Here is a 24574-nt window from a genome sequence, read left to right as displayed (position 1 = left end):
GGCTATCGTATCTCTTGAGTACTTTCTAACGGGGGACAGGTCAGCTGTATAGTATACATACTGTCTCACTTTAGGGTAATATTCTATTGTTTAAGGACCTGGTTTTGTGCAGTCTAAAAACTTCTCCAAAAATCCACAGCGAACAACTAATTTTAATGTGAACTTGTGAAACATACTGCCTTTCATGTTTCTAATGATGGGAGCCATGCAGTTAATTGTGGTCAACTGACAGATATGTACTTTAGAGTACAAATAAGTTAGAAATGGCACTGCTCCTAAATGAAGATAGTCTCACTGTGGAATATCCCTTGTATGGAACAATTCATGCTTACAAATCTCCACTATTTTACCCACATTGCTAAAGTGTCCTGATGATGCAGTGGCACTTCACTGTGCCACTCAATGGCATGATAGTGGCTGGTGCAATTACACCATTGGGCAATAACTGGCAGGCGCCTGGTCATATTTGGGTCATGATGGGGTCATGGCTACCCATCTCCATCAGCCTACGGAGATCAATTCTGCTAGTGGGTTATTTACACTGATGGACCTGCTGTAGACACCAATGAGTGGCAATCCACACTAAGTACAAACTATTATATCTGCTTAGTCTGCAAGACGGGGTGCTCTTTCACAGGTCATGTGGAAAGTAAACCCTCTAGCAGGTTAATTTCCAGTTGCCACCAAATATCTTCCTTATAAGAGTGAATCAATGGTGGCACATTGCAGGCTTCAGCTCATACAAGGAGAGCATTCACCTGTTCTCACTCAGTACTGCTCCTGCCCTTCATTTTCCTTTATGAAGTCAATCAGTCAGTATAAGATCTTTATTCAGCTAATTTAGCCATAAAAGAGCAATAATAACATTTTAATTCAGTTAATATACATAATAAAATTAATCTTTGACAAATTTACCTACAAATATACCTAGGAAATATACCTACAAATCATTAAACAAATGCATTCGTCGTTTAAGAGAAGTAGATGGCGCAGCGCAAGGTGGCACTTTCTAATATTTAAAAACCTTAATAATGGTTTTAAAAAGGTACGTCTCGGGCCAGAATAAAGTTTGCAAAAAAAATTTAATATAAGGTGCTCTGTGCAGAAAGTGAATCACATGGACACATTTCTAGTTTAGTATCACAGTATACATCACATGGGTACGACGCCAGGAGATGAGCAATGCCCATCCTGAATCTAATCAAGTAAAACATTTTGACCTGATTAAAATAGAAGGAAAGGTACAGTGCAATTTTTGGGGAGCTGACTAATAATGAGTGCTCTACAACCCTTTTTTGCCATCTCTTTACTATGTGTTACTTGCTTCAAATAAAAGAGAAAATCCTTTTTCAGATTTTTTTTGGGATTGCAGAAATATCACCCAGTGTGCTGAAACAGTCCTCCAAACCCAGCTTCCCTAATTGTTCGTGAATATAGGATAACCAGGGAATTTTTTTTACAGAGTCTAGTTTCAAGCAGTCTAAAATGACATCACAATTCAGGACTGGTTCCTCCTTGGTCCAAATGTTATGCCAGAGCTTCAGGGGAAATAATTGCATATAAAAAGTCAATGGTGTTACACCTAATTCGTTTTGGCACGTAGTGGCAGGAGTGCTTTTAGGTAATGTCAATATACGTTTTAACATCATATTTTCTGCTCTCTGAATCCCCAGGGTATTGGTAAAGCCCCAGACTCCAGCACCATACAAAGCAACTGCACATGTCCGTGCTTTGTAGATGTCTATTATGGCTTTAATTGGGTGAGAGCCTAATTTTTTTGTGAATCTGAAGATGGCCTCTGTGTTTTTATTAAAGCTTCCAATCCTTGCATCTACTAGATGTGTCCATGAATCTTTTTCATTAAAAAGTTTACCTAAATAAGAAAAAATTGGTACCCGAGACAGTGTTTCATTATTTATATAAAATGTTTTTGTTGGAGATTTACCTATTACCATTACATGTGATTTCGCAACATTGGTTTTTAGGCCAAGGTCTCATATAAAATCATTAAAACCAGTTAAAAGCCTTTGTAATCCCACCCCAGTTCTCAACATTAAAACACAATAATCAGCGTATAATAGGGCCAGTAGAGACCTGTAACCTACTGTTGGTGCATCTATATTACCAGTTCTGATGTTACTTTCCAAGTAATTTATATATAGGCAGAATAAAAATGGAGCAAGTACGCATCCCTGGCGAATCCCACAATCTATCTTTATTGGTGGGGTCAGCTCGCCAGCTGTTCCATAACGTACTCTCCCTGTGGCTCGGTGATGCATTGCTGCTAGATAATGGACGATAGATGGATCAATCTCCATGAGCAGCATTTTCTCCCAGAGTCTCCCCCTCTGCACCCAGTCAAAGGCAGAAGTCAGGTCCATAAACCCAAGTTATAAGGTCCCTGGCTTCACCACAGTATATTTGCCGATGACCAGGTGCAGATTGAGGCACTGGTCCACGGTGCCCAGACCCTTTCTAAATCCATATTGAATATTTGAAAATTTCCCATTTTCTGCCATCCAGACCTCCAATCCCTGCCTTATTATTCAACCCATTATTTTACAGTTACAATCAATTAGGTAGATTGGTCGATTGCATTTAGGGCCTGACCTGTCTCCCTTTTTATATACGGGCACTATTATTCTACTATTACCGATCTCCAGGTATCTGGTGGACCCAAGGCCGCATAGCAGCCTAGTATATTTGTTAACACTGGTAGCCACAAGGTTATATCTGCTAAAAATAAATCTGCAGGTACCCCATCAGGACCGGAAGCCTTATTCTTTACAGTCTGGCAAAGCGCCCTATCTACCTCGTCGGGGGTTGCAAGGGAGATACCTCATATTGAGGATCAATGCCACTAGATGATTCAGTACTAATACCATAAAGTTCAGTAAAATGTTTCACCCAAGTTTCCGGCATAATGGTTACATCAATGATACCATTTTGTGTGTCACGGAAATATTCCTCATTCACTGTCTGACAGAAGAGTCTGGAGTCTTTGCTCTGTGACGCCTGTAGTAATTGATCCCAGACATCTTTCCTGATCTCCATCTTACCTTGCTCCAAAACACACTTATAATCTATATGAGCCTGCCTAACTGCCTGCCTAACTGCCTTCTTGTCAAGTGGTATAATTTTTAAAATTTTTATTAATTTATTATGCAGATGGGAACATTCTCTATTGAACCACCTTTTCTTTTTTTGTTTCCCATCACACTAACTCTTGGTTAAAAGTTCCCGGATTGTCTAATTTATTGCCGTATATGATTTAATCATAACTGGGCTATTTAATTTTACTTCTAGACACTCCAGAACTTGCTCAAGGTTACGCTTTATTATCTCCTCCAGAACGAGTTCTGGGTTAATAGTGGACCATTTCCTTATTAGCCCCATGAAGTACCAGTGAGCATTGTAGGGGGTTAAGGCAGCAAACCCTGCTGTGAACCGCAACACATATTTTTCAAGGTTACCGTTCAGATCCCCGCCTTCCCACCAAAAAGCAATCTTATGCCTTTTAAGTTGCATAGGGGCTGAGCTATACCATCTTTTTGTAGGCTTCCAAGTCCCAGAAAAAAAGTTTTCAGTAAGCTAATGGGTTTAGTATTAGTCTGTAAAACTTGAAAGCACTCGGAGGTTTAAATCTTAAACCGAGCAACATAAAGTAATGCAAAACATTTTTGAAATGTTAAAGTAAACTCACATGAAGCATGTGCATCAACAACACAGGCCTCAGGTTAAGGAGATACACTATCATTTTATCAGCACCACTAACCGTATCTGCAGCAGTGAGGTTAATACCCAGGCCACCAGCTCTTGTGCTCAGGAGAAACACAAAGATGTCCGTTCTGCAAGGAAGAGTGAAACACACAAGACTTTGTTAGCATGATGCCCAAATAAACTATCCAGAAAGATTCCATGCACTATTACTTTCATAGCCCATTACCATTAAAAGAAGTTATAGTTGCAAAAAAGCTTGCTGTAGTTGTAACCAGTAAAAGGGAATATACAGTTCATTCTTCAAGGACCGGCTACAAACGGTATTCCGTTTTATGAAACTTACAAAGTTGTCCAATACGGTGATCTCACTTCATAAGAGCACAGCTTCAGTACAAAACCTTGGTATGGAGACTAAAGCAAGCAATAAGATGACACAGACTTCATGATATTGGACTGATAAGAACACCTGCTTTCCTAAATATTATTGTGGACACTAATAACTGGTGCTCAAATAAGGAGGGTGAAAGGAATGCACCATCTGCTAGTTAATGTTCTTCCCTCACATTAAAGGCAAAGTCTTTGATAAACTCTCTTTACTGGCAGGGGCCATAAATACTACAAACACTACAACCTTCAGAGTACCCTTCAACAGTAACATTGGGAGAACATCACTTCTGAGTCCCATAAGGAGGCTTTCTCAAGCCTCAACTGATGACTTTTAATAATAATACAATGATAAATACATTAGAGGTAACTAGCTGTTTTTTCTCTCTAGATTTGGATCATTTACAGATTTGTAATAAGAGCAGCAAGCAGCATAAGCTGAGAGGCAAGTTAAAAATCTGCAAGCTAAATCTAAATAAATGTTTCTAGACCACCTGTCCTGCTTATGTATCAAGCGCTTGATTCGCTTCAAGCAAATATAGCAATTAAGTTCTTTTGAGAACTATGGTCTTGCAAATACCAAAGAAGGGAATATTAAAATAATTTCTGCTTATGGTTGTTTCGGTTAGTAAGTGGGTAAACATAGCTGGTACTCACAGAGGAAATTGTTGGTTTAATATTATAGGATACTAGGCATGTGACTATGGGTACCCAGTATTTGTTTTAACTTTTCTTCACTGTTCCACACGCCACAAGTGGCAATGGGGGGATATGTTTGCCTCTTTTGCTAGTTAAGGTGACACAGAAAAATGGAAACCAATTAAACTCCTATAACTCTCTAATGAATATCAAACCTATAGGGTACCATGCATGACTAAGTGAGGAGTTCTATATCAAGCTAACCTTATGTCCCAAGGGAACACTGACGAGGTATCAACTGCGGAGAGATAATATTTATTCATGCGGAATGCACAAACACAAAAGAAAAAGATCTAACTTTTGAAAATCTCACCTAAACTAAGTTTAATAACGTTCTATCCGGGAAAATAAAGAACTTTCCGGCAGATAAAAATCCCCATGATTAGGAGAATAGGGCGTTTGAACCCTTGCAATATATCCAAATTACATAATACAGAGCCAGCATCTCTGTCTCTGTAAGTTAAAGTTGGCCCTACATCTTAATACTCCAAAGGAAAACAGACATCTTTCCTTAGGGCAAGGTAGGAGTCCTGCAAAATGGCTGATAAAGGAAGGTCCTGGTCCCCTTCACACTCAGAGGGCGGTGGTTGTTTAGGGGGATGTGGCCTGAGCAGAGTTCCGACAGGACGTGTCTCTACTGAACACCATGGCTCCCGCCACAGCACTGTACAACTCTGAAGGTATGAGAGAGGGGTCAGTGCCTGCCCTGGGATGCTGAAATTCGAGTCTCTGCCTCTTCACTTACATGAGATATGGGCTTGTAAAGTGGTCACTCTCTCTCCCGCATGATGGCACTCCAGCAAGCCAAGATGGCGCTTGCATTCATATAATGAGAGCCTTTCCAAGGTGGCTATCCAGAGATAAGCACAGATGAATGTCCGGGGGAACCGGCTGAGGGGCTGAAAGCCTGGGTGTGTGACCAGGACAGTCAAAGGACAAGTCATGGTCAGTGCTTAGCAACACACTTACTGAAGCTAGGAGTGTTAAACTAGGAGGGTGGTGGCCAGACACAGATACATCCCAACACAAGCATATACAATGCTCAATTTGAGCCAGAGGGGGCCACCAGCACTCATTTTTGGGTACTGGCACATATTTTTACTCAACAGACATTTTCCGAGAGCAAGAGAGCGAAAAACTAACAAACAGGAAAGAAGGAGAATAAAAAGACAGAATAGACGTCATAAAGGGAGAAAACAGGAAACTGCAAGATTTAGAGAAAGGGGTAAGCAGTGTCTGGCAGTGTATTAAAGAGGCCTGAGTTGGATTCAGGACTACACAGCCTTGGTATTTAGCGCACTGACATTTAACAGCGCCAGTCGGGCTTGTGAGCAGTGCTTGTGGGCACTGGCACTCACTATTTTACAAATTAAGCACTCACAAGTGTATTGAAACCATTCCCGTTCCAGAAGTAGAAGTAAGATAGTTCAGTGTGGCAACACACTTTCTGTAGGGCTCTGTGTACACTTTGTCAAGTGCAAATGCACTTGACAAATATTTTGAAAATAGGAAAATGCACAAAAACAATGCTGCACTGTTCCTCCAGCATCAACCAAGGTTGAAACATCAGCTCTTGTATTTTATGTTTGAAAAGATGCATGGTTCATAACATTTTTCATTTTCAAAAAAATCAAGCCCTTATCCAGGATAATTTCAGAGTATACTTACAGAGCAGTGAACACCTCCCACACAACTGATTAAGTGCCTCTCTAAACGCCCCTGGGGCGCATAAACTGCATTTCTAGGCTTAGTCCATGCAAGGTGTTTCCCCACAGTACAATGAAGAACAATAGTTACTTACCTGTAATCTGTGGTTCTCCAGTATTGGTGTCTTTCATAGATTCACATGCCTGAATCATTCTCCGTCATCGGAGTGGGAGTCCCATGGCACATACAATAGAAATAACATGCACATAATAACCAAAAAACCTTGGTAATAAACAACCAGGAAATAAAGTAGCCCTAAGCTACAAGAGCAAAAACTTCCACACTCATGACTATCAGAGTCATTTTGGATAGTCCAAACTGCAGCCAATCAGGTGATAACACCCACCAGAATGTTCTCCCCAGAGGCTCAGGCTCTCAGATTTTCTCGCACAGGAGTGACGCTAAACATCATAGCCAAAGAGCCTCTGCGGGGAGGTGGGCGGGTTGCATGTGAATCTATGAAAGACACCAATACTGGAGAACCACAGATTACAGGTAAGTAACTATTGTTCTTCTCCAGTATTGGGGTGTCTTTCAGAGATTCACATGCCTGAATCAGAGTAGATAGCAGTACAAACCATAATGCTCGTTAGACGCTCTTTGTATCACAGTATATATGTAAACATGCCTCTCAATGCAACATGAGCAGAATCTTAAACGTATATAAATACAATAGTGCTTACAAATGCATACTGAGCAAGAAAGAACACAGTGTAAGACTAAGCGTCTAAAAAGAGCATAGTGGAGGAGGGAGAACAGAGGCTCACCATATTTGAAAAGATTGCGGAGAACTGCTAGTCCCACTGACGTATCTGCATCACTTGCAGTGTCCAAACAGTAATGTTTGGTAAACGTGTGCCTGCTGGACTAGGTTGCCGCTCTGCAGATCTGATGAAAAGGCACACCAGCAAAGAGAGCGGTGGAAGAGGAGACCATTCTTGTAGAATGTGCTCTTGGCATGGAGCGTAGAGTCCTTCCCGCCTGTTGATGACACAGACTAATAGTCAAGGACATCCAACGAACTATAGTCTGTTTGGATACAGTGTAACCTTGACGTAGCCTTCCATATGCTACAAATAGCTGATCTGTTTACCGAATTGTTGCAGATCGAACTTGAGAAATCTCCTGATCTCAAGGGAATGCAAAGCTCTTTCTGCTGCTGTTTGAGGATTTGGAAAAAAGGTCTTCAGAAAACTGGTTCATTAAGGTGAAAGACTGAAGGAACCTTAGGCATGAAGCTTGGATTGGTACGAAGCACCACTGAATTTTACGTGTATTGTAGAAAAGGTGACTTAATCGTGAATGCCTGAATGTCGCTGACCCTTCTTGCTGATGTCAGAGCAAAAAGTAGAGAAACCTTCCACGATAGGAACTTAAGATCCACCTTATGAATAGGCTCAAAGGGGTGATGCATGAGCTGAGCGAGTACCACACTCAAATGCCAGGATGGAGGCGGACATCGAATAGGAGGAAACATTCGGAAGAGTCCTTTAAAAAATTGCTGAATAACTCTAGTAGAATAGAGAGAGTTAGAACCATCCTGACGGAACCTCGATATAGCTGCCAAGAATACGTTCAACGTGGAATGAGATAACCCCTCTCTATCGAAATAAAGAAAGAACGGTAAGATCTGTTCTGGCTTGGCATGAATTGGCTGTAAATTGGCAGAGTGACACCAGGCGCAGAATCTCTTCCATTTGAGCTTGTATGTCTTAATCGTGGCAGGTGCTCTAGCATTGGCTAAAACCTCTTGGCAATCCGCAGGGATATCTAAGTGTGCAAACTGCAAACTCAAGGTGTTGAGGAGCCAAGCTGCTAATCTCAAGGAGGCTGGGTCCGGGTGACAGATTTGACACCCCTGAAGAAGGTTCGGTATTGGAGGAAACTGAATGGGATCGCACTCCGAAAGGAGGAGAAGTTCGGTGACCCAGTATTGGTGAGGCCATCTGGGAGCAATGAGGATGAGGCGACACGGCTGTCTTTTCATTTTGCAGATGACTCTGGGAACCAACGGAATCGGAGGAAAGGCGTATGCATATATCTGAGACCAGTTCATAGAAAGCGCATCCCCGCATGAGTCCTTATGGGGAAGTCAGCTTGCAAAGTGTGGGCATTTGCGGTTCTGAATTGTTGCAAACAGGTACAGATTGGGGTGACCCCACTCCGGAAAGACTCGGTCCAACGTCGGTTGGTGGATCTCCCATTCGTGATTGGATATTGCAGATCTGCTGAGTGAATCCGCTAGGACATTGGAAATGCCTGGAACATGGACCGCTGAAAGATTGATCTAGTGACCCAGAGCCCAATCCCAAATCTCCTGGGCTTGCTGGAAGAGAATGGCCGATTTTGTACCGCCTTGTCTGTTTAAATAATGCATACTTGTTGTATTGTCTGTCCGGATTAGTACCGAGGAGCCTTGGATGACTGTTCGAAACTTTTCCAAGGCCAAGAATATGGCTCGTACCTCCAGGAGGTTGATGTGCCACTTCCTTTGTTGCACATTCCACTTTCCGTTGACAGTCATTCCCTGAAGGTGTGCTCCCCATCCTTCGAGGGAAGCATCCGTGGTGATGGTAAAATTTGGTACCTCCGTCAGGAATGCACATCCCTCTTGCAAATTTTTTATCTGAGTCCACCAGTGAAAGACTTCTCTCATACCAGGAGTGAAGCAACTGATGTCGAACAACCCCGAAACCTGCAACCATTGGAGGTTGAGTTCCTGTTGTAGAGGTCTCATTCTGAGACGACAGTTGGGAGTTAGAGGGATGCAGGATGAGATCATCCCTAGGAAAGATTTGAACATTCAAACTGAAACGTACTCTTTTTCTTGCAGTAGGCGAGCCATATTGCAGATTTTGTGTTGCCTTTCTTTTGAGACGAAAGCCTGAGTGAGATGGGTATCCAGTGTGGCTCTCAAGAATGACTTTCTTTGAGACGGAATGAGATGGGATTTTTCTAAGTTGATGGAGAGTCCCAGAGACTGGAATAGAAACAGGCATCTTTGAACATGTGCGCTTGCTGTTGTAAAAGAACTGGCCTTGATAAGGCAATCGTCGAAGTATGGGAAGATTTGAATGCCCTCTAAGCGGAGACATGCTGCCACCGGAGCTATAACCGTCGTGAAAGCACGGGTGCTGAACGAAGTCCAAAGGGGAGAACTTTATACTGAAAATCCCTGCCAGCCACTCTGAATCGTAAGAATTTTCTGTGTCTGGGGAGGATCGGCACATGAAAATAAGCATCTTGAAGGTCGAGGGTGGCCATGTGATCCCCCCATTGAAAGAAGCTGGAGGATTTCTTGAAGTGTTAACATTCAGATGGTCAACTTCTTTAAGTATTTGTTGAGGGCACGCAGATCGAGGATGGGATGCCATTCCCCCGATTTTTTCCTTATGAGGAAGAATCTTGAGTAAAAACCTGTTCCCTTTTGCAAGTAAGGAACCTTTTCGAACGCTCCCTTCTGTATCATTGATTGTATTTGGGTGAACAACTCCTTGATATGAGATGGTGAGCCCTTGGGAGGAGAATTTGGGGGAATTTTGACGAATTCTAAATTGTGTCCTCTGGCCACTATATCCAGGACCCACTTGTCTGTAGTAATTGCGGACCAGTTAGAGTAGAATCGGGATATTTTTCCTCCACCTTTTGACTGGGGGAAGGGTAGAGATGGTGGCAGGTGGCATGTCTCACTGTTTTTTATTGGAATCTCTTCCACTGTAGGAGGACTTCTTTCTGGACTGCGTGTAAGAATTACCTCGCTGTCCGTAAGACTGTTGTTTGTAGGGCTGATATCTCTGGTTAGATTGAGAAGTTTGATATGACTTCTGCTGATTGCAATTTCCTCTGTTGGAAAAGGATCCACGCCCTTTAGCCCCTCGAAAGGACGACTTGCGAAACGGCAGGCTACCCAAAGATCTCGCCGTTTCAGTGTCCTTTTTGATAGCCTGTAGGGCCTCGTCAACATGCTGGCCAAAAAGAAACTCGCCATCAAAAGGCATGACAAATATTTTGGTCTGGACCTCTTGGCGAAACAATGTGGACTTTAGCCATCCCTGTCTCCTCAACACAGCCGCACCTGCTAGCTGTCTGAAACCTGTAGACGCCATGTCTACTGCTGCGTCGATCATTTCTGCTGAAGCAAGTTCACCCTCTCGCAATATCTGCCTTGCCTCAGATCTTGCAGGTTCTGGTAACATCTCAACATAGGGGGAGATGTCCGACCACATTTGCTTGTCGTTTCTCCCAAATATCGCTAGGGAGTTCGCGGCTCGTACAGTTATTGCTGCCATCGTGTAGACCCTCTTCCCGATGGAATCCAAATGCCTGCCATCTCTATTAGGTGGAGCCGAAATAGGAGAAGAGGGGTTCCTGGCCCGTCTTTGCGCCGCTTGAGCGACAACCGAATCAGCCTTAGGTTGTCCTATTAGGCATGCAGGAGAGTTGTCCGGTGCCTTGTACTGTTTGTCTAAGCGGGGCAATACAGCCGGAAGGGAATTGGGTGTCGCCATAATTTTTAAACCTTCCTTCCTTAAGAAGTCAATGATGGGAATAGTTTTGACTTGCCTTCGCGGCTGATCTTTAAAATCATAAAGAAAGCACTCATCTTTCTTTGTTTCCATTGGGATTAGGAACCTTTTAGTAGCTCTTTCCATCAGGAGATGGAAGCCTCCAATGTCTACTGGAAGCGAATTAGCCGCAGCTGGACCAGAAGATGATGGTGTCTGAATTTGGTAGTCATCCCACTCCGACAGACTAGATTTGTCATCCACCTCTCCTTCCTCATCCGTGGTGTTTGCTTCTTGAGAATGATGAGATGGTGCTGGAGAAGGTGGTCTTGGAGATTTCAAAGTGGATGCAGAGGCCTGAGGCATGGGAGTGGATGGGAGAGATCCCGCCAACTCCGATGGAGGGAAACGACTATAGTAATCGTCTAACATGTACTATAAGTTATTAAAAAGGGCCAAAGGCATTTGTGCTGAGGGCACCGTGGCAGGAGCTTGACATACAGATTCAGAGAACTTTTCCTCGTCTGGATCTTCCTCTTGATATTTAATAAGCAATTCAGATGGACTTGTAGCAGATCTGACCTGTCGTCTACATCAGATTGCTCCTCATCATCATCGGAATCCAGCAATTGGTCAGGCAATTAAAGCGGTGATAAAGCTTGTAATGACGAGCCACGTCTTTCAAGCAGAGAAGGTGTCGTAATTGGTTGGGCAAAAGAGGCCGTAGATGGTGTGGAAGACCATACGTGTAGTTCAATACACGTTGATAAAAGTGACGTCAACGGTTTTGTCGTCGACAGTGCCATCGTCGAAGGAGATGGTGTCGACTAGACAGTTAACTTAAGCGATGGTGTAACCTTCGTCAACGATGTTTTCGACAACGAGGCATCCTTCGTCGACAATGTCTTCGATGACGGGGCATTTTTCGTCCCCGATGAAGCAGTGGACGACGAGGCAGTTTTCGTCGGCGGTGGGATCTTCGACGTCGAGCCAGCCTGGTCGACGATGGGGTCGTCGACGTCGAGCCAGTCTTCGTCGATGGAGCACTCGTCGACGGGGTAGTCTTCGTCGACGGTGGGGTCGTCGACATCGAGCCAGTCTTCCTCAATGGAGCACTCGTCGACGGAATCTTACCTCCCTTCGTTATCGATGACGGAGCGTCGACGATGAACGGCATTATCTTTGTCGACAAAATAGGTCTTACCACAACAGAGACCAGCATCAACGGTGAAGAGGCTGACGACATTATCATCTTAGGCTTAGGTGATGAGAAGGTGACTATCAATGTTGAAGTGGCGTCGACGATGATAATCAACGACGAAGGAGCCGACGGCGTGGACTACTTCTTCTGAGAAAAAACCTTCTCAGGAAGCCTCTTAGATGCCAAAGACTTTCCAGTCCTTTTAGGGGGCAATACAGATGATGATCCAGAAGGTGGAGAAGCCTTTTTTTGCAGAAGGCAAGCCAGAGCCCTTGGAGGGCTGAACTTTCCTCAACACCTTAGCCCCAGTGGAAGATAGATCTTCCTCAGCCATACACTTTCTTGAGGACACAGATGACCCTGAAGCCACACTTCCCACTTCAGATAAGGGATTGTCCTGGTCTTTGATCGTCTATAGCCACAGACCTAGGCGTCATTCCCTGTCTCTGAGGGTCTTCTGAGGGAAGGTCCTGCAGATTTTACACTCTCTCACCTCATGATCAGGGTAAAGGCAGTAGATGCACTTTTTGTGGGGATCTTCTTTAAAAAGCCGGAGCTTCCCACAAGGCCTGAAGAGAGATTTTTTAGTAGATGACATCTTGGATGAAGAAATCCAGTAGGAAAAGTGAAGTACTGAGCAGAGCTCAGGGAGACTCCCTTCACACGACGTGCGGTAGAAAATCTGAGAGCCTGAGCCACTGGGGAGAACATTCTGGTGGGTGCTGTAGCCTGACTGGCTGCAGTTTGGACTATACAAAATGACTATGATAGTCATGAGTGTGGAAGTTTTTGCTATTGTAGCTTAGGGCTACTTTACTTCCTGGTTGTTTATTACCAAGGTTTTTTGGTTATTATGTGCATGTTATTTCTATTTTATGTACCGGGGGGACTCCTACTCCGATGACAGGGAATTATTCAGGCATGTGAATCGATGAAAGACACCCCAATATTGGAGAACTGAACTTCGCCTACACATATTTTTATCTGCTTTAGGATATTTCGTATTACTATAATTTGTTTTTATTGTAGGACTTTAAAATTCAATGAGGTCCCTTCTTGGACTATCACCAGTGTCAAACGTTTTGTGAGGTCACTTCCTGTGAAATCATGACAGGCGGGCCAAAGAGTGTCTAAGTTCAAGTCCACTAACTTTGACATTTGGTGAATCAATGCCTATGATTGAGGCTACTGCCACTGAACAGCATTACTGTTTGGAGCTATTAATGTTCATTACTGCACTGACGCTCACTACTACCTTGGGGCCGGTTATGGAGTTTGGCGAACCGGTTACTCCGTCACAAACATACAGATCTCCCATCTGCCTCTTTACAAATGCATTATATCCGATGGTAGTGGTAATAAGGTGGGCAGAATATCCATCAAGTCTGTGACAAAGTACCGGACTAACAAACTCTAAATCAGACCCTTAGCCTAGTAAGTCTTAGCAGTGCCTCAAGCCACTCGTACTGATATTGCGTTGACCCATTAAAGGTCCTTACTGACTGGTTTTAGTCTATAAGAACCTTTAATGGGTCAATGCAATAACAGTTGTGTTATGAGGCATATAGTGCCAGGACCATTCAGAGTCCTTATTGACTAAGCCCATGATATTGAGAGGGGCACTCAAGTGTCATTAACGCTTGGAAACATTAATATGTATTAATGCCCCAGGTTCCTGAAGCCATTTTTCCTCCTTAAGACCGAGGTTAACAGACCTTTAGGCATTGGTAATTTCTCCAAATGTATTTCTTCTTTATAAGCAGCCACATTAGTTCACACATGTAATAGCACATTACATTATTAAATAAGTAAATGATACAACTAATTTTTTAGACATTGGTAGATTCTCAATTATGAATTAATCCAACCTGGAACTCTACAATGCAATCCCAAAATTACAATCCTACAGTGCTTTGCAATGAGTCATTAATAACCCAGGATAACACCTTGAGCATTCCAAAATTCAGATCACCCTCTTTTCAATCTGACATAGTCATTAAATTATAAATTGTACCCCAACCAAAACTACAATTATGCAATTAACACCCCTCTCAATTCTCTTTCCACCAGTTTCATGAATCACAGAAAGTCTTGTGCACTTTGCAACACACTCACTCAACTCTTAATAGTATTATGATTGCCAACATTCACACTTGAAGGGGTTGGGAGTTTTTGGTTCAGTTACTAAATAAACTAGTGTATTTCTTAGCTTTTGAGGCGTTATTTTGTATGCATAATTAACTCCTGTCAATCTTAACTAAGCTAGTATTTTCCAGTGATATATTTGCCTACACATACATGTAAAATGTACCTTACCAATAATAAAACGTCAACCGTTATATGGACCGATGGCTAGCTAAATGTAAACGAAAATTTCTTTATAAAGGGTACACAGATGAGATCTTAACATGAATTTTTTGAGAGAGAATTAAAGTATCACAAAACGCTCTACAGAACCTTTTATAGGACCTTGAAATAAAAACAATCAACATGAATATTGCAGTCCCGTTTTTATCCCAGTTCACCCAATCGAGGAGGGGGGAGAAGTAGTGACCCTCCTATTTGCAGATTATACCTTACGGGTGTCGAAAATTCAGAGGTGGGGGGGCTTCAGCTGCTTTTAAATCGATTTAAAGATTTCTGTGATATGCGAGGCCTAGAGATAAACACGTTCAAAACTAAATTTATGACACTAAATCCCCACATGTCCTATAATCAATCAATCAATCAATCAGTGGCACTTATAGAGCGCGCTACATACCCATAGGGTCTCAAGGCGCTGGGGGGGGGGGGGGTGCCGCTACTGCTCGAACAGCCAGGTCTTCAGCTTCTTCCTGAAGGAGAGGTGGTCTTGGGTCAGGCGCAGGTCGGACGGGAGGCAGTTCCAGGTCTTGGCGGCCAGGTAGGAGAAGGACCTTCCTCCTGTAGTCGCTCTTCGGATGCGGGGGACGGCGGCGAGGGCGTGGTTGGCTGATCGGAGGTGGCGTTTGGGAGCGTAGAAGTTGACTCGGCTGTTGAGGTAGCTCGGGCCTTGGTCGTGTAGGGCTTTGTGTGCGTGGGTGAGGAGGCGGAAGGTGATTCTCTTGTTGATGGGGAGCCAGTGAAGGTCTCTCAGATGTCCGGAGATGTGGCTGGATCGTGGGATGTCGAGGATGAGTCTGGCTGAGGCGTTTTGGATCCGCTGGAGTCTCTTCTGGAGCTTGGCGGTGGTCCCGGCGTAGAGGGCGTTGCCGTAGTCCAGTCGGCTGGTGACGAGGGCCTGGGTGACGGTCTTCCTGGTCTCTGTGGGGATCCACCAGAAGATCTTCCGTAGCATGCGTAGGATGTTGAAGCACGCCGAGGAGACGCTGCTGACTTGCCTGGTCATGGAGAGGGAGGAGTCCAGGATGAAGCCCAGGTTTCGTGCATGGTCTGTCGGTTTGGGTGCGGTGCCCAGGGCGGGAGGCCACCAGGAGTCGTCCCAGGCGGAGGGAGAGGAGCCCAGGATGAGGACCTCCGTCTTGTCCGAGTTCAGTTTCAGGCGGCTGGTCGTCATCCACTCGGCTACCTCTTTCATCCCTTCGTGTAGGTTGGCTCTGGCGGCGGCGGGGTTGTTGGTCAGGGAGAGGATCAGCTGGGTGTCGTCGGCGTAGGAGATGATGCTGAGGTGGTGTTTGCGTACGATGGCCGCGAGGGGGCTCATGTAGACGTTGAAGAGGGTGGGGCTCAGGGATGATCCTTGGGGGACGCCGCAGATGACTTCGGAGGCCTCTGACTTGTACGGTGGTAGGCGGACTCGCTGTGTTCTTCCGTCGAGGAAGGAGATGATCCATTCCAGCGCCTTGTCCTGGATGCCGATGTTGCTGAGGCGCCGTACTAGGGTGCGGTGGCAGACCGTGTCGAATGCCGCGGAGAGGTCTAGGAGGATGAGGGCCGCTGTTTCTCCATTGTCCATCAGGGCTCGGATGTCATCGGTGGCGGCGATGAGGGCGGTCTCGGTGCTGTGTTTGGCTCGGAAGCCGGACTGTGAGGGGTCGAGGGATCCGTTCGTCTCGAGGAAGGCGGCCATCTGCTTGTTGACGGTCTTCTCGATGACTTTGGCTGGAAACGGGAGAAGCGAGATGGGGCGGTAATTCTTGAGGTCGGTGGGGTCCGCTGTTGGTTTCTTGAGTAGAGCGCTGAGTTCGGCGTGTTTCCAGCTCTCGGGGAAGATGGCGGTGTCGAAGGAAGTGTTGATGATGTCTCGCAGGTGGGGTGCGATGACAGCGTAGGCCTTGTTGAAGATGTGGTGAGGGCAGGGGTCGGTTGGTGATCCGGAGTGGATTGAGTTCATCGTGCGGATGGTGTCTTCGGTGCTGATCGGGGTCCAGGCGTGGAGGGTGGTGGTGGGGGGGGGGTGGCTGGTCGGTCGTGGTGTGCGTTGGTTGGTTGTTGAAGCTGCTGTGTATGTCTGTGATCTTGTTGTGGAAGTAGGAGGCGAGGGAGTTGCAGAGGTCTTGCGATGGGGTGATGTCGTTGTTTCCTGCGTTGGGGTTGGAAAGCTCTTTCACGATGTTGAAGAGTTCCTTGCTGTTGTGTGCGTTGTTGTCCAACCGGTCCTTGAATGCTGTTCTCTTGGCGGCGCGGATCAGCTGGTGGTGTTTCCGGGTGGCAAGTTTGTAGGAGGTCCTGTTGTCCGGTGTCGGATTCCTTTTCCAGACTTTCTCGAGGGCTCGGCAGTTCTTCTTGGAGCTCTTGAGTTCGTCGGTGAACCATGGGGCCTTCTTGCTGCCGGGTCTGCTAGGCGGGGTCCTCAGCGGGGCGAGTTCGTCCGCGCAGTTGCTGATCCACTTCGTGATGTTATCGGCGGCCTGGCTGGGGTTCGCTGAGCTGGCAGGAGGGTGTTGGCTCAGGGAGGTGGCGAGCTGGTCTGCTGTGATCTTGTTCCAGCTTCTGCGGGCGGTGTGTTGCTGGTGTTGGTGGGTCGTCGTTCTCTTGAAGGTGAAGTGGACGCAGCTGTGGTCCGTCCATTGAAGCTCTGTGGCGTGGCTGAAGTCGATGTCTGTGCTGGCTGAGAAGACGGCGTCGAGTGTGTGTCCGGCGAGGTGGGTGGGGGTGGACACCAGTTGCTTGAGTCCCAGGTTGGCGAGGTTGTCGAGCAGGGTGCTGGTGTTGTGGTCGTTGTTGTTCTCCAGATGGAAGTTGAGGTCTCCGAGGAGGATGTAGTCAGCGGAGGGGAGGGCATGCGGGCTGGCGAAGTCGGCGATGTCCTCGCTGAATTGCGTGCGTGGTCCAGGGGGTCGGTAGATCAGGGTGCCTCTGAGGGTGGTGTTAGGGTTGGTGTGGATCTGGAAATGCAGGTGTTCGGCGGTGGTCAGGGTGTTGTCGGTGCTGGTCGTGACACGGATGGTGTTCCTGTGGATGATGGCGATGCCTCCTCCCATCTGGTTGGCGTTTCGGTCCCTCCGGACGATCTTGTAGCCCTCTGGGATAGCGATGGCGATGTCGGGAGCTGAAGAGGCGTTCATCCAGGTCTCCGTGAGGAAGGCAACGTCAGGGGCTGTGGCGTCTAGAAGGTTCCAGAGTTCGATGGCGTGTCTGTGGACGGAGCGGGTGTTGAGCAGGATGCACTTGAGGTGGGTGCTGCTGGTGTTCGACTTGGCGGGTGCTGGTGCGGGGCTGGTCCGGATGCAGGTGAATTTGCAGGCGTGGCAGCTGAAAGGTCCGTGGGTATGTCTTGGAGTGGCTTGATGGCATTCCGGTAGTCGGCCGGTGTTGAGAGCGAAGAGGGTGGCGGCGGAGTACGTCTGGCGGGTCGGTCGGGGTCTTCGGGGGCCAGGGGTCCTGGCGCTGGTCGCGATCCGGTCGCGGACGGGCGCAGACGGGCTTACCTTTGGCGCGCCTTCGGCGCACAATCGGCGCGCCCGCTGCGCGTGACCGCTGCGCGTTCGCACGGTCGCCATTTAAAGGCGAAGTGCGCGGGTGGGCGGAGCAGCTGGGAGGCGGGAGCGGGGAGGGAACAGAAGAGAAAAGGGGCGGGGCTGATGGCGGTGGCGGGAAGCGGGAGCGGGGAGGGAGAGCGGAGGGCGGCGAGGTAGGCGGGCACACAGGAAGGAGACAGGCACAAAGGAAAAAACACGAAGAAAAACGGGGCACTGGGTACAGGCAACAATGCAGGTCAAAAACAGAGGCAAAACAGTAGACAAACGCTCTTACGGCAACCAAAAAAACAAGCACAAATTTCCGACAGAAATCGGCAAAACCAAGGGGAGCGCTCAAGGCGGCAGCGAGGCCGGCGCTGGGGCAGAGGCAGGCACAGGAGCACACGCAGCAGCTGGTGGCCGTGCGGCGCGGGGGTGTCCCACAAGTGGGTCACACTCACCTGCGTCGCACGGTCGCATACCTACCCTTTGCAGGGTGCCGCTTGAGAGGGTTAGTACCTTTGACTATTATCTAGGCATAAAACTATCTTAAAGTATGTCTTGGAAACCGCATGTGGCCAAAATAACCTTGAAACACAAGCAGATAGTTGGGGCCTTGGGGAAGGAACATTGTACTTCAATTAGCAAACCAGTTGCTGCTGCTTTGCAGATCTATGATCAAAAAGCAGTGAGCGCTGCCCCTTTACAGGTCTGAATTGTGGGGATTTGGTAGAATGGACGATCTTACCAGATCGGAGCATACATTTTTGAGGAATTTGGTGTCGCTGTCTCTGAGTACCCCACTTCACCCCCAAAATTGGACATTGGGAAGGCAATCAATTGCTGACAAAGTTAAGCTCCGCCCATTGTTATTTTGGATGGGAATTAGGTCCACTACCGATTACTCCCCTATGCCCATGCCCTCACGGAAGTCATCCGGCTGGATACATTTAATAAAATATGCTGGTTGAGCAATGTGAGGAGACTTCTATTTAACATCGGGTTACAGGAAATTTGAGAAAATACTGACCATCGCTTCCTTCAAAAGGCCACGTCAAATCACGATATTGGGATTGGGTAACGCAAGCTGAACTTAGTAACATGTCTAGGGGGAAGTTAACATCTGAATTCATGGGCCACAAACTGGATAGTGCTTTTGAGTGCTACTTAGATATTATAAAAGTTCCAAGTTACAGGAAACTATACATCCAGTTTAGGTTCGGCACACTCCCCCTGAATGATTTCACAGGCAGATGGTACAATAATCCATCAACATTTTGGTCTTGCTTTGGCTGCAAAGCATCCAGTGAATCTGTTGCCCAAGTAATGTTTGCCTGCCCGGCATACGCACTTCCTTGAGCAAATTGGCTAAAACCCATTTGCAAACAGATGGTTACTTGCAATCAGACAGAAGCCCTGCGAATTTTAAGATCTAATGCTAGACCTCTGTTTGCCTGTGCTGTTGCCAAATTCCTTGGACATATGTTGGGTATAAGGAGAAAAGCTCAAAAGTCTGGAGTGGCCCAATTTTAGCACATGTCTACTAACTGCGCCTTTTATGCTTTATCTTTTTAGTCGGTCCAGTGTTTATGTACCCTTAGGACACGCTTTTAATCACAGGTATTTTATGTCCTGTGGACATATGCTGTCATCTCGGTCATCTCGGTCATTGTGTTGCTGCTATAATCCAGGGATTCAAGGAGGGCACTAAGAGATAATTGTAAAAGTCTAAAATGTATTCATTTGACCATATGTCTATCAATTGTACACTTTTGCTCCCTACTTTTTTAGACGGCTCTGTGCCTTTTTAACTCCTAGGATATGTTCTTAAAGTTGTGTTCCTCGAACTTTTGATCATGATACATTTTCTTATTTTTTAATTGCTCTGTGTTTTATCATTGTATGCATGTATGCCGAAATTAAGTATTTATGACTTGATGTGTACTGTCTAGAGATAAACTATGATAATGTACCTATGCCTCATAAAATATTTTAAAGTGTTACTTGAAAAGAACAATTTCCCTAACAATAAAAGAAAAAGCAAAATAGTAAGAGTCGTACCAATGCTATTGCGTTCAGTTGGCTGTTTGATTGTCTTTGCAGAGTATAAAATTTGCCATGGCAAGTTCCCACCAATCAACTGCACATTTTATTTCCCGCCACAAGTTTAGTTCGAGTGACAAAAGAGAAAATTATTGGAATTATTGCACCTTGCATAATCTTGATTGCATTTGGCAAAGAATAAAAGGGTTGGAAATCTCCTTAATATTTTAAACTTTAAGTGTTTACCTTGTAGCATGTCAGCAGTTTTAGATTTTTTTAATATTAAATAAACATTACATAATGAGCCAATGCATGCAGTCGGGATTAACAGTGGTCCATTGTTTACAGCGAAACAGTCAGTGCAGAATAGTATTTTACGTAGTGTTACAATGAAGAGTTTAGTATAAAAAAAAAGTAAACTAATTTAATCTTCTGCACTGGATATGGGACTAACAATCTGTAGAAGAACAGAACTTGTGAAAATTCGGTTTATGCTGCTACCTATTCAACTAAACCCTCTCTCGACCCATAGTTTTTTTCAAACTTTAAAAAAATATATATGAACAATGAAATTGTGTGAAAATCTGCTCAGGTCCAATTTTAATGTTTTACTAACAATGAATCATACCTCATTGACTTATCTTAAAAACGTAAGTGTAAAAGTTACTGATGGTTATAAATAGGGAGCGTGTAAAGAACATTTCAAATCATAGAGGGAGGTGTGCCTTCTTTAGTTTTCACTCCTCCCCTCAGAGAAAAATGCACTACATCGCTTCACTGCATTCTGTACCTGGTTACAATCTCAACAATTCATATAACAAGATTTTTCAAACAATTCACAAAATGTTTTGGACAGGTATAGTATGACCACTCAAATGTAGATAAACGTTACTTTTTTTCGAGCTGAGTGATTTCTTCAGCGGCTGCGAACTACTATCCTGTTCCACTCTTTCGATCTGCGAAGTGAAATGAGGTCTATAACTCACCCCAGCAATAACTACTTTCAGCAAAGCAGTTAATAGAACTCCATTAGCTTCCATGTGCTTATGGAAAAGTACCTGTCCTTCCCAATAGGAAATGTGGAACTTGTCCATCAAATATTTTTCTAAGTCCTGTCTCACAAATGAAGATTACCTGCTCTGAAAGTCAGCCACCATGTCTCTTCTCTCAGAAATCTTTGACGAGCCGTCCAATCGCATATACGTGTGAGTCCTGTAAACCATGTACTCCTGCAAACAGCAAAGCAACAAATCTGATGAATGATAACTGACCAAATATTTGGCACAAAGGTTTTTAAAAAATGCAATATTAACGATGTGAGCGCACATTAAGGCATACTGGGATAAGATCTTTACTTGACAGCAACACAGCAAAAACATGTGTTTGAATCACCAACTTCTCGCATAGAAATTAACAAGTTAAATTTATTTGATTAGGTATTAAATTAAAAAAATAACCTACAGACCTCACTTATGGTTTTTATTTCAATTTACAAATACAAAATCATTGACAAAATCAATAGCTCTTATTTGTTTTAGGTGGTGTTTTTCCTGTTGTTTTGTCCTTAATTGGCGTTTGATGTTTTTGGAAGCCAGAATACAAAACACATGGGCACAAGAAAACCTAGGTGGATGTGGTTGGACGCATGGGTGGATTCATGGCTGTGCGGCGGTATTTTGGTGAGACTAGACCATTGAATAGCTCTAGGTGCATATCCTGGCGGGAGGACAGCTGGGCGGTATGATTGCATGACTGGACGGATGCAAGTGTGGGTTAATGGATTAAAGCCCAGGTGAAGTTGGGTGATGGACACATGGATGTGTGGGTGAATGGATGTAAGTAGGGGTAAGAGAAGTACATAGGCTTAAAAGTAGGTATAAGCAAGCGTGATGTGAATAGGAATAAGCATCTCTACGAATGGGGTTAAGCTGTAGTAAAAGTAGGAATAAACAGAAGAGCAGGAGTATAATCATAGCACAGAGTGTGGGGTCCACCTACAGCTATGAACACTTAGGACAGGTGCAGAACTGGGAGTGTAATTTAACTCCCATCGACAAATATTTGCACTTTGTTTCAGTCCATAAAAGTTGGAGAAAAGTGTTTTTCATGGAAGCTAACACCATTTACATAATGTTATAAAAACGTTGAGTCAATCACTTCCCTTTGAGACAATCATGACGACAGCATCAGTGAAATCAGGTGCCCACTGCACCCGGTTCAGCCTTGAATAACGGCTTCATTGTGCCGGTCAGGTGACTGGTGTCCCGAGAGGCAATACAAAGTCACATGTTCAAAAATTACAAAACACCACTGTTGTGGTTCGCTTCAAAACAGCAATTAGGCTGGCCTCTGGAAACACAAGGATGACCCGGTTATGGTAAGGCCTAAGAATCTTGCTATAAACTGCCTCTGCTCTCAGGAGATGCATGCATGGGTTGTGTGGACCGTCTGTCCTAGGTCCATTTCAGAAGAGCAAGCCCCCAACACCTTAGCTCCACTGTGGGTGGCATTATGTTCATTTTTACAGAGCAGCAAATTCAAAGCAGCCCGAAAGGGAAGCCCTGGGCCCGCTCTTTAAGCAGCCCTGGGAATGGCCTAAAGTCCACGTGTGATATGTATGGTGAGGAGCACGCTTGTTCCCTTACATCTGCAGCAAAAGCACCCATACATATTCCTCTTCCCATTTGCCAATGCTCGAGACAAGGGAGAAGGAAACAAGAAATCTTCTTATTAGCAAGAACAATGCTATCCAAAGCGCCCATTGGTGTACAGCAGAGTTCTCCAATGCCGGTCCTGGAGGGCCGGATCCAGGCTAGATTGTCCACATTTATCTAAACGTGGATATGCTAAAACTCTGGCATGGATCCGGCCCTCAAGGACCAACATGTACAGCATGCTTCCAAGTGCAGGTAGGAGCAGGGTCGTCTGGCACACGGCACGCAGCGCTTGCTGGCTTCTCACCAGGCACGAAGACAAATCCAAAAACAAGCATGGATAAGTGTGGTCGTTGGTACATAAGAGAGCTCAGCAGATCGATGCCGTCCATTAAATGGCTAGGCAGGGAAAGCAACCATAGAAAGAACGAGGGCGTGCAGGATAATAACCACAACCCATTGGAACTGGCCAAGTAGTCTTTGATAAGGAGGGGCACGGGCTCACTAGAGGTTCACACAGAGCCAGGATATTAAAGCAGAGGAGGGAGGAGGAGGCTCTGGGTTCAAACTGGGAGGATGATGGGGATGACGAGCGGTGAGTGGCGCAGAAGTGGATGGAGTACAGCTCCAACCCCGGCTTCCAAGATTTTTTTTTAAAAAAAGGATAAAGGACTCTCTCTTGGTGTATTGGTCTGGAAGATAGGATTCAAAAATAGTTGGTGAGAAAGTGTTGCATTGTTGAAGTGGGTGCTGCTCACGGCAATATGAGCTTTTGGCACTTGTGATTAAAACAAAATCTACTTCCATGATTACTTCAATGATATATATACAATTAAGGTGTGTTGTGATGGAATCTGCTGCATGTTATAGTCGGTATAAGAAGGTAGCAGTATAAATGAGAAGACTGTATAAAATGAAGAATGGTGCTGATCATCTGTTGTTCTGTGCCAGTGCCGCCGCACCCAGCATGCAGCAGGAAGAAATGCCCACCACAGAGGGTCCAGTCCTTCTCTGGTCCCTGCATGCTCCAGAGCAGACACCGCTCTCCAGTGGTGTAGTTTTAAGGTGGATATGACTGGTGCGTCAGTAGTACAGGTAGAAGGCACTCTGCACCAGAGGGCACCTCAAATGCCAGCTGCACCTCCGCGTGACACGGAATTGTTCTCTACTCCTTGGGGACTGGTGTTCATGCAATGGTAACGCTGGAGATGGGCTCCATTGCCTCTCTATTTGCCAGTGTAGCAATACATAAAAACTCAGGAGTAAAATACAGTTCCTCCCTGAGCTCTCTTAAAGTAAACAAACTTCAAAGGCCTTCATTTGGTAATGAATTTCCATGTAAATTCATGTATTTCGAATATAGCTACAGTCGTATATAAAATATAAACAGTTCGACAATAAATCCTTCCTTATTTCCAAAATGAAGCCAAATCCAACAAAAGCTCTTCTTCCAGTTAAGGTGTATATGATGTTCCAAAAGTACGGCCAAATAATCCCAAAGCGCAGCCAACACGTGTTTTGTAATGCGCAGGTCAGTGCATAAGTGACTTCATCAGGGCTTTCAAATTAGTGGTCAATTTAGTGCCTGTCACTATTTGTCCTAAACGTACAAGTCCAACAGTACTCTTAAACCAAACTTCTTCCCGTCTCTAATATCATAATCCATTGAATTTCCACATCACGTGTACGTGATCATCCCCGACGTCTTCGATTAAGAGTACTGGTGGACTTGTACGTTTAGGACAAATAGTGACAGGAACTAAATTGACCACTAATTTGAAA

General features: G+C 45.2%; 1 protein-coding gene across 2 annotated transcripts in view; it reads right to left on the bottom strand.

Moving 5' to 3' along the window:
* INO80 (INO80 complex ATPase subunit) overlaps positions 1 to 24574 on the bottom strand; it is a 545189-nt gene that overhangs the window by 111181 nt on the left and 409434 nt on the right. For both annotated transcript variants that reach the window (XM_086937360.1, XM_086937361.1), the window contains 2 exons: positions 21273 to 21367; positions 3776 to 3848 (listed from right to left, as the gene is read on the bottom strand). In XM_086937360.1, coding sequence (XP_086793486.1) covers positions 3776 to 3848; positions 21273 to 21367 — 168 coding nt within the window. The remainder of the gene's footprint in view (positions 1 to 3775; positions 3849 to 21272; positions 21368 to 24574) is intronic.

Source organism: Lissotriton vulgaris, chromosome 9, assembly GCF_964263255.1.
Source record: "Lissotriton vulgaris chromosome 9, aLisVul1.2, whole genome shotgun sequence".
NCBI classification, from domain to species: Eukaryota; Metazoa; Chordata; class Amphibia; order Caudata; family Salamandridae; genus Lissotriton; species Lissotriton vulgaris.
Note: the sequence above shows the minus strand (reverse complement) of the source record. Positions and strands in the feature narration are given on the sequence as shown.